At 36.3% G+C, this 16,666-nt stretch overlaps 1 protein-coding gene and 1 pseudogene across 1 annotated transcript in view; both read right to left on the bottom strand.

Moving 5' to 3' along the window:
- The window catches only part of Slc5a12 (solute carrier family 5 member 12), a 134,921-nt gene extending 118,573 nt beyond the window's left edge, over window positions 1–16,348 (bottom strand). The window contains exons 1-2 of the mRNA XM_076929412.1: window positions 16,302–16,348; window positions 15,665–15,758 (exon numbers count right to left, since the gene is read on the bottom strand). Coding sequence (XP_076785527.1) covers window positions 15,665–15,688 — 24 coding nt within the window. The 5' untranslated portion in view covers window positions 15,689–15,758; window positions 16,302–16,348. The remainder of the gene's footprint in view (window positions 1–15,664; window positions 15,759–16,301) is intronic.
- Window positions 824–1,483, bottom strand: LOC117704153 (large ribosomal subunit protein uL1 pseudogene; annotated as a pseudogene).
- Window positions 16,349–16,666: the final 318 nt, after the last annotated feature.

Genomic DNA, 16,666 nt, shown 5'->3' with positions numbered 1-16,666 from the left:
GTGTGTGTGTGTGTGCGCTATATATGCTATCACCGTAAGGATCTCTAAAAAGAATTGAACATATAGAACATAAAGCTATAGAGTGATAAAGGATCTGATATCTCCAAAGGAAAAAGGTTTTTCTTAGGGAAAGAAATACTCCTTTTTCTTATTCATAACTTCAGCTTATTGGATAAGACCTATATCATGAAGGGCAAGCTATTTTATTCATATACCAAGCTATATAACATACTTACCCAAAACATACATAAAATACACCCATGACAGTTTGAGTTTCTGGGAATCTGAAACCTCAGTCAAACTCAAAATAAAAGAATATAATACTTTATCTCTTATATATAAAAATGGTACACACACACACACACCTCTTATGTATCACATATACAACTTATGATATGGAAGTAGAAAAGGAACTATTTGCGAAGAGAAAAGAGCTAGTAGAAGGAGCATGGGAAGATAAAACCAGGTAACTGGAAGGGTGAATATGGTTCCAGCACATGTTTTATCATTATAAAGCTTAATAGCTATTTACTGTCAATATACACAAACATTTTTAACCATCCCCAAAGTGTATTCCTTTCAGATTTATTTTGTTTACTTAGAAATATGCATTTGAATTTCTTCTCTGTCTTTTTACAGGTTTATTCTGAACAATATTCCATTGCTTTTACACATGACATTTAACCTTCACCTACTGAACATAGAACGTTTGCTTCCAGGTTTTGGTCACAATGAATACAACTGCAAACACCATCAGTAGTACCATGTTTGCTTGTCTGTTTATTTGGTTTTGGATGGCAGCACTGAGGTTTATTGGAGCATCCTAATACAGATGCTCTGGCTTGCCCACGGTACTCTTGTACAAAGTCCGGACGTTTTGCCAGTTTTTCTTGAGCAAGGACACCAAGAAATTGATAGTGAGGTGGATGTTGTAGACCAGTTCATCATCGGTCATCTTTACGTGGCCAACAGCAACAGCCAGACACAGCACCTTCTTCGTCTGGAACTTGATTGTAGATTTCACCTCATCCACTGTGGCCACAATGTTTTCATTATGTGTCAGCAGGGAGGGGAACTTGCCAGCCTTGTTTAGGCCTGGGCCCAGGATATGTGGGATCTGCTTGATCAGAGACTCGAAGGCCAAAAGGCATCATACTTCTTGGCCAGCTTTTTGACCAACTTCTGGTTTTTATTAAGCTTCTTAAGTGCCTTGATGTCCATGTGGGGAATATCCACGGCCTTAGCTTCATCACAGTGCTTCTGGTCGCCCAGGACACACACCGAGAACTTGGGGAGAGGGGTGGACTTAAGCCTGACAGTGCCCAAGAAGCATTTGTCCTTCTGAGGGTCGTAGTTCCTCAGGCTGATCTGCAGTTTCACAGTCTCCAGAAACTTGCTGCGCTTACGCTGGTTCACATGCACGACTTCCTGTACCGCCTCGTACAGGGTATCGCGTGAGACTTTGCTGCTCATGGCTGCGGCTGCCGCGCATGCCCACTTTTACCTTTTATATAGGCTAATATTTTCAATTAAGTTGGTTAAATACCAAAGAATGTGCCTGGTACATTATATGTTAAGAGTATGTTTGGATTAGTAAAATGTTCTATTTTTTTTTAAATAATCATATAATTACATTTTCCCTTCCCTTTTATCTTTTTAAACCCTCTCATATGCTCTTCTCCTTGATCTCCTTCAAATGCATGGCTTTTTTTCCCACTAATTAATATATATATATATATATATATATATATATATATATATATATATATATGTGTGTGTGTGTGTGTGTGTGTGTGTGTGTGTGTGTGTGTGTGTACATACACATGTATATACATATATATATTCAAATATAACTTTCTCAGTCTGCATAATAATACTTATATAAACATATTTAGGCTGTTTGGCACTAGACAACTAATTGTGCTCATCCCTGGAAAAGATAACATCTTTCTTTCCCACCATTCCTCAGTTTCCTATAGTTTCTTTTGTGCAGTTGAGACCTCATGGAGATTTTCCTACTCAATTTGGCATATCCATTGGTGTCATACTTGTTCAGCTCCTGTTTGGGCATCTGTTGTTTATAGTTTCCGATACAACTAGGAAAATTACTGCAGAAATCCTAGAAAAAATAGCACAATACTCTTCGCCCATGTGCTTACGTGTGTGTATAGATCAAATAATAGAGATATGTTCCTAGCGTTTGCTCTCAGTAGAAGAAATGTGCTCAGTAAATAGTGAAGAGTTTGGGAAATAGCCCTCAGCTAGGAAATCACCATGTATGACATTCGCAATAATTTAAAATTTTATATAGTTAAGTTCATTAAACATTTCCAACTTTTTTCTTAATGTTAGAATAGACTTTATATTTTGGTTCATAAGCTGGATCCTGTAATTGCAGAAAAAATAAATAGCATTTATATAGCTTTTTAGTGTAGAAAGTTCTCACTATATTAGGTCCCCAATAACAACTTCAATAACCAAATATAAAGTATTATATTCACTTGTGGATAAAAACAGAAAACAGAGAACAGTAAATAGATACATAGGCCAGGAATCCAAACTCTGATGCTTCCTATTTGATAGTCTCTGTCATATCATTCAACCCTTATTAACCTTGGCCATATTGTCTATGAAGTGCATCTAGTATTGATATCTATCAAGGTAAATATTGAAATGTATAAGAAATGTGTGTATCATGATATAAGCATTCAACAATGTTCATGACCTTATCATTATAGCTTCATTTTTATTGTGATAATAAAATCACTTTTAGTATTCTAAAAACAAAAGAAACCTAATAAGATCTAGATCACACAGTTTTAATTCAGGTATTCTCACTGGAGAGTCTCCTCTCTTAAATAGTGTCAAGGAGAAAAACACCACATGCTATGCATGAAAGGAGGTAGGGCAGCACACAAAAACGAACAACTCTGCTAGGAGCTTTTGCCTGCTCTGAAACACATAGTTCATGCAAAGATGCTATTTCCATACGGCCTATCTAAAAATAATGAGATGTCCTGGGACAAATCAGAATCTGTGTTGTTTGATTTCCGTTTTGCAAAAAGCATTTAGTATTCTGGGCAACAGACTGAGGGAAGATTGTGCAAATGAATTATAGCTATGGAAAACATGAATAGGCTTCAATATACACTCTTAGCTGTATGTCCAGAATTACACTTCTAGATGACAAATAGTATTTATTCACAAATACTGTAGAGACCAGTTATGGCACCAGTTAGAAGGTCAATACCAACATATTCAAAATTGCATTGTCTTTTTTATAAAGTCATTCAATGAATTCTCACAATAACTGCAAAACATTTATTTGATGAAGACATCAAATCAAGATTCGTAGATCCTAGTTAATTAAGTCATGCAGCACTTGATGGCACAGTAAAAGCCAACTCAAGTCTGCCTTGACTCACACTTATCTTACATAGTCAACCTGTTTGACACTTTAAGTTAAACTGGACTATCAGTGATAAACCAAAGACCAGAAAAGTCCAATTACTTCAAAAAACCAGACACTCATTTCTGAGTTTCCATCAACCCTACTACTCCGTTTAGCAGTTAAGGGTTCAGGCAATGGGCCAGCAGTGAATCTGAGCTTTGTTTCTGGATGATGATCGCAAGAATCCTTGATTTTTTTTTATTTTTTTAAATTTATTTTTATTTATTTTAGAATTCTGTGCCAGTTTAAACAAGCATTGGAAGTTCGGGAATTATTCCATTAATCAATGAGCAGACCTTGAAAATCCACAAAGCTAACTGAATATGCTCAAAGACCAAGTTATTGCAATACAGAAACAATTTCAGCTAGCCTAGAAAGACAGAAGAGAATCTATTTGGCTACAGTGCATATTAAGTAAAGCTAGGAAGATTTACTAAAAAGAATCCTCACTGTGTGTGGTAATAATGCAACTGTTGTTTTAATTGCTCATTTTGAGAGTATCCAAATTAAATTGTTTGAAAAGCATTTTCACAAAATGAAAATAATAGTATCTCTACTAAAAATTTTAAAGACTAAAATAATCTTGAATTCTGTCAGGGAAAAATATATATAACATTTTGAAAAAAGATATAATTTCCTCTGGCCATCTCACTAGTTAGGATTTCCTAAAGTAATGTCTAGAGTACAAAAAGTTTATCAAGTACAAAGTTTATGACTTAAGACTATCTTAAAAAAAAAATAAAGCAGAAAACTAATTTTTCAGACACAGCAAATACAAAGAGATTTTACTGCCGGACAATTGAGTTTCAAGACAGAACAGTTCTCCAATAGAAGTATTAGAGCACAAGACAAATATCATGTATCTATAGAGAAAGATGAGAACTAGCTGAAACAATTCTACCCAAGACTAATTTGTTGAACCAGTTAGTTTCCTGGGGTTACTTAGAAGACCATTGGTGATTCAAAGACAGCTGCCCCATTGAAAAGCCTGCTCCAGCATGGATTCTTATATAGAAGAAAGTATCTGCATGGCTCTTTCCAATTGTAATTTCTCCCTCCCACAGGCAAGTTCTTTCTGGACAGATGTAGCACTTGCTTCATGTTTTACTGCTCACAGCAAAAGCCACAAAACTGCTACCACACATGGCTTATGATCTTTTCCTATATGTGCTACCTTCCCCATCTGTAGTATATTATTTACTCTATCAGCCATTTGGGGAAAATTCCATAATCATAAGGAAACATGCCACCCCATACCACATAAAGGAAGACTGGCACTCTAGGATTCCCTCAAAGGATGTCCCACTCTCAGATGACTTGGTCTTGGGCATACCTCATCACACAATGCAGAAAGCATGCAACTGTCACTACAATGAAGAGGCACAAAATTTTATATCACATGAGGGGAAAGTAGAGACTGAGTTCCCCCTATAGATGCTGTATCCTCAGATGGACAACTTCAATTTCATGTCTTACGATTTACCACAAGAGCACATAATTTCATGACTCACCTTTTGACCTCTTAGTCCCTAATTAGGTGCCAACTGTGCCATGTGATTTTTTTCTGGAATGACTCAAATGTAGATGTGTCTCTCAGGGTTCTCACCCAGCATAGACGACAACTCATAAATGCTGTTGCCTGGAGTTTCTGCACAACTGGCAGACAGCTCCACCAATGGATTTGTAATTTGCTTTTGTTCGCAACCCTCATAGGCAGAAACAAAACTACCATCTTCACTTTTTAACTCCTGTGTTAACCTCACATTTACCACACTTTAGTGGCCACTGAGTGCTGAACTTTTTGAAGTTACCAAGTCTGAGTTGGCTATTTTCCATCATAACTATTACCTAATTCCAATTTGATATACTTCAAATCTTTTTATTTCTTTTATGTTACTAAAAGGTTAATAAGAAGAAAGTTAGTGGGACAATTGCAGTCTTCAAATTACAATGAACATGTTCTGATGCACTCCAGATTTAAAGCTCCCCTTCACTCTACTATCTGTACCACGTATTAGGTGCATTATCTTGGACAAAGAGAGGCAGTGATTAGACTTCTGTGGACACATATGTGCTCTGGTTTCCTCCTTCCTTTGATGGCTTTTGGAGAGTTACTTGGGTGCATTTTTCACACGTACTGAAAAGGATGTAGAAATAACCATTAATTACTGGAAAAGTTATTAGGAGGAAAGTATATTTTATTCTTCCAAAGCCACAAGATTTTTGGGACAACCTCATAAGCCTCTTTATTGCCACAACTCCACAAGTTAATGGAAAGCTCACAAATTACAGTGTCATTTCCTTACCATCATAGTGGTCATCTAAATGAAAAAAAAAATGGAACATTCTAATACATGTTTCATCTATTTCACCATTTGAACCAAACTAGACTAACATTATTTGCCAACTACCCTGTTCCAGTTAGTATAGCTATGCAACAAATCGCTCCAAACAGTAAAGTAATGTATCATTGTATAATTTGATATATCAAGAATCAATGAGAATGCACCCAGTGTGGGAACTCTTACTTCGGGTTTATCATGAGACTGTATCAAGGTGTTTATGCCTGAGACTGTATGGGAGTCTTCTCTATGCCCAACCTTTGATACCGGATCTGGCAAAGTTGAATATTCATAAGCAGTTCTATGTCTATGGGGCCTCTCTACAGATTTTCTCCAGTATAGCAAGGAGTATAACTGGATTGTTTTTCATGCTAACATAATATTTTGAAAGTGTATGTTACAAAAAGGACAAAGTAAAATGGGCTGGGGTAAAACATAGTGTAACCTCTGGTGAGCATTTGATTGAGGTAGTTAAAATGATCTATGCAGAGAGCATGGAAAGGAATTCTAGGCAAGTTCTATGAAGGAAGAAAGAAATGACAAGGGAGATCATTTAAATGGGAAGCAGGGAGGTAAAGTGGTACAGAAGGATAAATAACATCAAGGATGTTTGAAAAAGCCATAGGATAAAATGTATTATTTTGTACTTACTTAAAAATACACTCATATGTATGTGTGTATATATATATATATATATATATATATATATATATATATATGTCTGTGTGTATATGTATATGTGTGTGTGCATGCACATATATGTATGTGCATATTTGAATGAATTTATGTCATTTAGGCTGATACTGCTTCCCATACAAACCATAGACTATCTAACAAAAACCCAAGTATCCCTCATAGGAAACTTCCCTTCAATTGTTAGTGAGGGAGATGGAAGATACTCTCAAAACAATATAAGCTATTGCCCTTGGTTGCTTTTCCGAACTTAAAGGAAAAATTCTATCACTTAAGACACTACACACATATATGTATGTCTATATATGGTGGTGGTGGTACTGGTAGGGGTTGTGGTGGTGGTGGTGATGGTGGTATGTGTGTGTGTGTGTGTGTGTGTGTGTACACAAACACTAAAAAAGAGGTCATTTATTTGAAAGAAAGTAAAGGAAATAATAGAGAGCTGGTGAAGGAGAGGCTGTGGTGGGAGTGGGAATATAGCACTCATATATAAAATTCTCAAAAGTACTTAATTGTAAAGACAAGAACAGCATATAGAATAGCCATCTTTGCAACACTACCTGTCAGTCCCTCCTTTTAAACTACATCTCTGAAAAAAATTCATATTCTTAATATATGGTAGGAAGGCTTTTTTTTTTTTCCACTTAGGACCGGATAAATTAGAAGTTATGTTCTAGGATTACTGCATCTATCTAACTAGTAACAATTCTGAGGTCAAAGCTCATGGTATTTAATAAATAAGAAGCGCAGTTATATTAAAACTAGAAAGTAATAATTTGGAATGTCTACTGTGTCAGCTACTGCCACATATTAGTTATTTAAATTATAGATGACACTAATTGGGCAAGCATTTATTAAATGGCTGAAATAGTTATGAGATTAGTATAAGGACAACTTATAATACAGACTCTTTTTTTTTATTTCCTGGAAGTGGGTTGCTAGGCAACTTATTGTAAGCTCAGAGTTCTCTCTGTCAACTGCTGTAGGGGCTTTACATAATAATCTGGTGCAAAATTCTCCATTCTATTTGGACATGGTAGCACTTGCTTCTGAAGTAGCTGACACAAAAGAAGTGCAACAAGCTAGAAATCAGCGTGGGATATGTAAAGGAGACTGTCTCAAAAATAGAGAATTAAAGCAAAACCCTAAGTCCTGTGTGACTTTGCAAAAGAGCTTGATATGAAAGACTAAGGGTTGGTCAACATCTTCTCCTGAGTATGCAGGGCAGAACTTCAAGCAGTTTTCTCCTACTTGGGCAAGTACAGGGAGATCTACAGAAACATAAGAGAAAGCAAGACTGTTGTGGACCGCACTGGCCTTGTATTTTGATGCTAATTCCACTTTCCTGGGAGGGCTGCAGAGGAGGAGTGAATCAGTACACAGGTGACTTCTATTGAACCTTCTGCCCACCTTAATTTGTAAAATAAAGGGTAGAAAGAGTGGGCAGAGAAGGGGAGGTAGAGAAATAAAGGTTGGTGGGAAGAGGGAGAGGGAGAGATAGAGGACTACAGAGGAGGAAGAAGACAGTGGAGGAGGAGGACAGAAGCAGGAGGTGGAAGGACAAGCTCAAGGCCTGGAAAACCCATAAGTTATAAGGGATCTCATAGCTGGGGAATAGAGTAGTAGAATGGTAAATCTGCCCAATCTAGGCGTGCAGCTCATATTCATAATTAATGAGTTGTGGTTTTTTTTTGACCAGTCTTACTTGGGTTGGAGATTCACCCCAACACAAGACACAGAAAACTGTACACGGTCTTCATTTGAAGAGTAAAACGTGTGAAATCTGTGCTCCTTCCAAAGCAGCCTTTGGCTTTCAAAACAACAGTCGCACTAGGTCATAAAATAATAGAATTTTTGTTTTAATTTGCTTAATAAAAAAAAATTTACCTAAAATACTCCAAAGAAAAATAAATAAAACTATTTTATTAGAAAACAAGCCTAAAATATCATAATGTTTTCCAACTGAAATGCATTAAGGAATGCTTAGCTTTCTATTCGTAGTATTTTGTAGTTTTCAGTGAAGTCTGTGTTGAATGCATGCAAAATGTCAAAGTAATGTGATGATCATAGAGAATAGAATTTTTTCCATTTTTGTCTATACATCTAAACTGCTTAAGTGCTGAAATTACAGATGTAAGCCACCCTATTTCTAAAAGAATAAATAAGTCTCATACAAACCAGATTGCCGGGATGCAAACATTCATAATAATAATAATAATAATAATAATAATAATAATAATAATAATATAAATTGTTATTTATTGGACCTCTAATATGTCAGCTTCTAAATGTCAGCTCTTTGCATAAAATGTAGTCCATTATTCATGATAACCTATTAAATGGTACTGTCATTATCCTTAAGAGGTAAAGAAACAGAAAGGAGGATAACAATCTATCAAAAATACCATTAAGTAAAAGCAAATGGTACTATTTGGAACCTGAATTTATGTGACTCGCTCCTGGACTGTGGTTCAATAAGGAAAAGTAGATGCTTTGAGTCGCTGCCCCGTGGGAAGATAGTGTTCATAAATAGAGCCAAATAATAGAGTGACTGACATCAACCCTTAATCCAGTTGCACTGAGTTTCTCATTTATTTGTTTGCTCCTACTTGGGCAAGTGTCTTAATTCTTTGCCATAATGTTCATTTTATTGGAAGAGACGACTCTTCCAAAACAATTGTAAAGGGAATGTTCTAAAGTGGACAATCGACAAACATTCTGTTATTACATCAGCAACTACTACAATTTTTACCATAGTAGTAATGCTTATCATTATATATTTATAACCATAGTAGTAATGATTATCATTATATATTTATAACTGACTTGTATTGGAAGTAAAGTTTAGTCTATTAACAAACTAGAAACTTCTTAGTAAAATTAGATTTGATCTCAATATTAAGATGGTCATATGGGGAGGTAGTAAATACGTTCTGTAACTAGGTACTAGTTTTAGTTCCAGACATGGCCTAAAGCATAGAAAACAACTGTTAGTGAATCTGCATTCCCTACTGGTAATCCTATCACATGATAAGCTGATGGTCCTTAACACTGTCTAAGATGGCCCCTAACCTCTCTCCTTTTTATCATTGGAGGTACCTAGAGTGACTGACTGTTGGCACAAAATAAACTTCAGGGAGGTGCTGAACTAAAAAGAAAAAGTATCACTTTAAAGGAGGAAATCCCTTTACCTAAAGAAGAAAGAATTGCAACCTAAAAGAAATTCCCCTTAAAATTAGAAATTCCAGATAATATATAGAATAACTAAATCTAATTATCCAGTATAAATTTAAACCAAATTCTCATGAGACTGTGTGTGTGTGTGTGTGTGTGTGTGTGTGAGAGAGAGAGAGAGAGAGAGAGAGAGAGAGAGAGAGAGAGAGAGAGATGAGAAAGGAGCTGTTTTTAAATCACTTTATTTATTTATTTATTTATTTTTGAGACAGGGTTTCTCTGTGTAGCCCTGGCAGTCTTGGAACTCACTCTGTAGACCAGGCTGGCCTCGAACTCAGAAATCCGCCTGCCTCTGCCTCCCAAGTGCTGGGATTAAAGGTGTGCGCCACCACCGCCCTGCTTAAGTTTTTGACATTATAATTGTATCCTTTCCTCCTTCTCCAAACTTCCTTCAAATCCTCCCACATATCCCTCCTTGCTGGCTTTTAAATTCAAGTGTCTTCTTCTATTAATCATTGTTACATGCATACAAGTGTATGTGTACATACATGCATTTTCCTAAATACATAAATACAATCTGTTCAATCTGTATAATGTTACTTGTATATGTCTTTTTCAGGGACTCATTTTTAAGGTAACTAATTGCCAAAGGACACAAGCCACAAAAGAGAATATAAACCTATTTTTATTTGAGTTTCAACTCTATCATAATTTTTCATTTCTTTGGGATAAATCTGTGAATTCAACTTTCCATGTATTGAAGTAGCAACAGTTTTTTTGCATCTAAAATAATCCAACATGTGTTCTTCCTTTGAGGCCATGACTATAAAAATTGAGCTTTCTTTTTCATTTTATTGACCATTAACATACTAGGAATTTGTCATGGATCATCACTGAATGCATTCATACCCTTTACTCATGGAGAAAAATTGAATTAAAAAGAAATTTGTTCTATGGGGAGGGGTTCTGTAACCTAAAACTTTTCTCTTTTTTCCTTTTCTGTTTAAAACTAGAATGTATTATTTTATTCTAGTTATGTTACCTAATATGTAAATTTTATTGCTTTACCTACAATGAAGAATACTTTTAAAAACAATATAAAAATAGAATAAAATATGTTTGCACAAAAGAAAAATTCTCTAATAAACTGAGCCTGTTCACAGTAATGTATAAAGAGCTTAGAGATAGACATTTGAAGCTTCTCAATGTAAAGAAAAGATCAAATGCATTCGGGAATGGGAAGTACCTGACTCTAATTCCAGCATCATGTGCTGTGTATACGAATCATACTATAAATGTGAGTAATTGTGCACCCATTAAGACATTTAAGTCTACAGTTGAAAATACTTAAAGTACGTCTAAAATTTTACAAAAACAGAAATTTCTGGTATCAATGTGAAATCTCTTGTGACATCTATTATACCACTACAGTTCATTAAAATTTTGAGAAAAAAAATTTCCTTTTCCTCAAAAAGTATTATCGTTGTGAATATTCTAATTCCAATTATCTTTTTAATGGCACAGGAGATCATTGAGGATAAGTACGTGGCTGAAAGTCAGATAACTATGTGTAGCAGTAAAGTCAGGTTCTATTCCCAGGCATTCAAACTATGCACTCTCATCCTGACTCAGTACTCAAAGTCAGTCTAAAGGGTATGAGAGTAAGGCCACAGAGGGAGATGTGCTAATTTTATTGAGACAAGACAGTCCAAAGCTCTCTGAGAGATGGTGACTATTCAGCTGATGAAAGAGTTTAATAATCAAAATGCTCATGTGTTTTCTGAAAAAAAAAATTCTGCCTGAAAGAAAGCAAGAAAGGACAATTGAAAGGTTAAAGAAAGAATGACAGAGACGTCATATGCATCCGACGTTTCCTTAACTTAAAAAAAAAAAAAAAATACCTGCACTTATTTTATGGCAATAAAGACTTCTCTCTTAGAGCACTGAAGGAATTCAATTTCGTTTTGAGAAATTGTTTCTGGAAGAAACCTACTTGTCCTGAACACTTTGTCCTTTTTGTTTTGTTTTGTTTTGTTTTTGCTGCCTTCGTTCAATGTTGGATCTCTCAGCAAACATTCCAGTTTGTCACCATGTCAATAGCCAAATCAGGCTGATGATGAGAACAGAGTGCTATATTAGTAAAAGAAAAACAAGGTTGTAAACCCCGCTTCAAAGTCTTCATGTTGCTTTTGGCCATAGTTGGGAAAGGGCTTAACACAGTCAAGCAGGGAAATAAAAAGCTACAGTACAAACACTGCTTCAAGGAGATCAGTGATGGGTAGCACAGTTAAGTCTCTGAAATGGTAACACATAGTCCATATTGTGCAAATATATATGAAACGAATAAACATTGCAAGAGACTCCTGGCTTTCCACAGTTCTGGTTCAAATAAATTTCGACTTCTCTTAGTTGTACATCCTTAGCTATGTGTTGTAGATTAACCAGGAAAATCCACCACATGGAAAAGAACAAAGGAAGAATTTTTTTAAACCATAGTCTGCTTCTCCCAGCTTAAAATTTTAGTAGTCTCATCTGTCAATATAAATAGTACAATGTAGGTGGTGCTGATGTTAGGTGACCAGCTGTTTCTCTTGACCTTTACTTTGAGGATCCTCATAGAAGCAGGGGGAGGGGTTATGGGATAGGAGGTTTCCAGAGAGGAGACAGAGAAAGGAGATAACATTTGAAATGTAAATAAAGAAAATATCAAAAAAAATAAGAAAAAAGAAAAGTGAAAAGAAAATTGTTTTGCCATGTAATGCCTTCTTCTGCAAAATACAAATCATTGTTATATTTGATAATGTTGCACAAAGATTCACTTAGGTGATATAATCAACGTCAATATCTGGCAAATGTCGTCAGCACAACGTTTTTAGTCTGAGTACATTAAGCTCTAATGTGAAGATGGATTGTTCTTGAAGACTCGCTAAGTAGAGCAAGGCCTTACTCATTGCGAGCATTCGTTTGAGTTGCTTCATTGTGAATGCCATTACTAAATATTTCGCCTCTCACTGCAGCAGTCCAATGTAATAATAACATCTCTTATTTATGGCCTCAATAAATATTGAGTAAGATTCATGTTGTTTTGAGAAGAATGTAAATGATGCTTTTCTGGAATTTTGGACCTCGACGTTCGGTCAGCATTAAGTCTTGGTGCTGATTAATGAAAAGGTTCCTCCTGATTTATCTGGGCAGTCCACCTGCTAGAACACTACAATCCCTGCTGAGGCTCAATCTCAGAGCAGGTCTGTCTCACTTTGTCTTGGAGAAGAGTGCCCAGGGCAAGGGCATGTCAGTTTTTTTAAAAGAAGGCTTGTTAACAGGAGTGGTTTGCTGAAATAAAGTAGGGCTCCTGAGAGCAGACCTGGGTGTGTCCCGCAGACAGTGGCTTTGCCTTGGAGCAGCCACCAAGGCCTTATGTAACAGAGGGCCTACTTGACTCCAGCAGGAAACCCAAGCCCAGACGACACCCTGGCTCCAGGCTGCTGCCAGGTAGCAGCTGACTGTCTCCTTTCTTCTCTGTTCCCCATGCGAATGACCCAGAACAGCTTTTCCTCCCACAGATTGAATTCATTAGATTTATTTTCTCCCAGCCATGCTGTGGAGGTTGAATTGCCCTCATTCATAAGCTGACTCCAGACCTAGAGAAAGAGACAACAGGATCCAGCTATTGCACCTAATAAAATGTGTTCAGTGGAAATCACAGGAGATGACTGGATGAAAAATTCTTTAAGTAATAAGGAGCCTGAGGAACCTGCACTGGGGAAGCCAACACTCTTCACAAGGCTCGAGTGTGTAAAAATGTTTTGGGCTTCACTTTTAAGCAGATCGTGAGCTGCCTCAGCCCTGATCATCAGTTCCTTCTGAATTTCCCATGATTCCAAAGGGGCTTCTTCTCCCTAGACAAACCTTGAACTTTTAAAAGAAGGTAGTTGGAGCTTAAAGAAAGAGCAGATGGAGGAACCTGAGTGTCTAATGGGTTTGATCTGCAGCCTCAATGCCCTCTCCTGGGCTACTGCCTCCCATTCTTGATCACAGTGCTGTTGGTAATTAGCGCTGTCACGAAGTTCTTTTGTCAATAAACATTTAGCACATTGCTACTGTGGTTTATTTTCCAACACAGCATGTTCTACTCAGATTTATGTTTTAAAGATGCTAGACTAACTTTTATATCATAATTTAGTCAATAAAATAAAGTAATTGTATAAAACTCTCCTTGCCCACCTCCCTTCTTCTGCTTCTGCCCAGGTCAAGCTGCAGAATGTACCTGAGAACACAGGAAGGCTTTGTATGGTAAAGTCCTAATGGGTCCTGTGTTGGAAATCTGATTTGAGCCATATTTCTATGTAAAGATGCCTCTTATCTTGTGGGGTGGGAAGTGAGGGCAAAATTATAAGTAAAACAGAAATTTCTTCTTGATATCTTCTAGTCATTAGGAGGAAATGTACTTGGTCATATTGTTCCTTTTAAATAACATTGATTATTTTAATAAAAATGGAAACAATATGAAATTTAACTCAAAATCCTGAGGTCCTCAAGTAAACAAAGTTGACAACGATTATATAAGCACAAATTTGTAGAGCACTGAAATGTAGATAAAGAATGAAAAGCATGAACAAAACCTTCCAGAACCTGTAGCCTAGTAGGGAAGATGGACACAGAGTCCAATAAGCATCAAAATGGAAACCCTACCAAAAGTCATGGGAGAAATGGAAATTCTAGTTCAATTGGAAGAAAATATGAGCTTTTCTTACTTAAAGCATATTTGAACTAAAAATTTTAAGAATGGAGTTTAGAAATGGTTTGAGTATTTTAACCCAGCAGCTACACACTACATAATGCTTTTTTAATGGCAAGTATAATGTTGTATTTGTGATATAATAATAGTGTGGAAATATACAGTGTAAAAGAAACTGTTATATTAAACGGTAATTGAAAGTCATGTTCACAAGATAAGAAATTTGAGGTTTTATTTTTTCTTTTTTAGACTTATTTATTTTATGTATGTGAGTACATTGTCACTGTCTTCAGACACACCAGAAGAGGACATCAGATCCCATTTCAGATGGATGTGAGCCACCATGTGGTTGCTTGGAATTAAACTCAGGACCTCTGGAAGAGCAGCAAGTGCTCTTAACTTCTAAGCCATCTCTCTTGCCCCAGATATTTGAGCTTTCTGCATACAGTAAAATCATTGTAGATCATAAAGCATGGGAGATCATGACAATGTATATTAGAGAGACTCCGCTGTCAGCAAATTCCTATTGAAATCTTATAAAGTTCACAGCAAGGTGACCATGTTACTCCAACTAGGGCCCAAGACAAGGCAATAGCAGTCTGGTGCTTATAAAGTGGCAGACGGAAGGAACAGGTGGCAGAGACAACAGGCCTTAATGTTTCCAAAAAGTATGGCTAATGCCAGAGAAGGAGGAGTTCAACATGAATCCAAAGGGCTTGGTGTTTTCATAGAAGAGTCAATATGCAGCAGTGCAACTTGAAGCATGGGTAACTTATGAGTTTGGTTTTGGTTTTACATTAAAAGAAAAAAATCGTGTAGAGCCAAACGTTTTCCAACTTTTGGCAGTTCTGTGTCTTCAAACCATAATTCCTTAATCTAAGAAATAACAGCACAGCCAAGGCTGTGTTTCTCAGTTTGAGCTGCAGTGAAATTGTTCAAGGTTATGTATGTGGTTGTAGTTCCTAAATCTCCAAGTCCACTTATGAAGGAGTTGACTCAGTAAATGAATTATTCAACTCTCCTCTTTTCTTGGAGACAACTCTAATTAGTATGATGTCCCCTCATTTAAGCAAACAAAGCCTTGACCCCTAAGAAATTCAGTTGTTAAAAGAATAAGGCCGAAGAAAGGAATTTCTAATTTTTAAGTATAAATCGTGGAAATTTGGAATATTTTAAAAATTGCTGAAGATCTTAAGCTCAAGATCTTAAGCAAAAAGTTTCAAAATAGAAAATAACAAAGGCAACAGTTATGGAAGCTTCAATTACCTCCATTTCCGGCACCTGGTTCATACGTGAATACTTCAGACATCATGAGATAGCTGAGTTCATGAATGACAATAACACCAGGCACAAGAAGAGGCTGGAAGAGAAAGGTAAGGTCAGTTGGAAACCAGAAAAGCTGATGCCTTCTTCACTACCAAACTGTGGCATGTGCCATGTGGACCCAACCAGCACCTCCCTGTGTCTTCTTACACTGAGAAATACTCATCTCTGATCCCACTTCTCATTGGATGGCTAGGAGTCTTGAGCTGAGAAAGAGGATCCTAGAGACACTCTTTTGAAAAGATGTGATTATAGCTCATGATTCTCCCTAGAAAACTAAACAGCTAACAGAGGAGAAGACATAGGATGAGTTTCCCGAGAGATGTGTGCTTGGAGCGTGGAAATTCTGCCCAAAGTCAAATTAAATAGCCCTTAGTTTCTCACATATACATGGTTTTGCTCCATTTATTTATATTTGGCTTTTGATCTAGAAAGAATTAAGGAAGTTAATAATAAACAACAAAAAAATACAATGAATAGATAAAGATATTGGAAAGCAGGAAAAGAGAGAATAAATAAATATGGCTGTGGGATTAAGAGAAAGAAAACATTGTGTATTGCTTTCAGCATTGCCACCTACTTCTGGCCTGAGGTTTCTTCACAACATGATGGCTTGAATGAGATATCTCCCCCATAGGCTAATGAACAAATTTGAACAGCAGCTGCTGGCACTCTGTGTAGAAAATTATAGAAGTAAAAATAATCATTTTGACTTGAGAGTGAAAAATTACTATTCTGTCTTTATTCTAATTGCTTAGTTTGAACAGCATTATGCTTATCCAAGTCTAGTATACAGAAAATACATTATAACTGCAGAACTTCACAGCCAGCCAACATGATATGATTGAATAAAAAAGATCATTTTATTGTTGCTTTTTATTATTAAAATGTTGTATTTTGCATAAATTTTATAATATAAAATTAAATATCAGGGCCATAAAAAAT

The sequence above is a fragment of the Arvicanthis niloticus genome, chromosome 2 (genome assembly GCF_011762505.2).
Source record: "Arvicanthis niloticus isolate mArvNil1 chromosome 2, mArvNil1.pat.X, whole genome shotgun sequence".
NCBI classification, from domain to species: domain Eukaryota; kingdom Metazoa; phylum Chordata; class Mammalia; order Rodentia; family Muridae; genus Arvicanthis; species Arvicanthis niloticus.
Note: the sequence above shows the minus strand (reverse complement) of the source record. Positions and strands in the feature narration are given on the sequence as shown.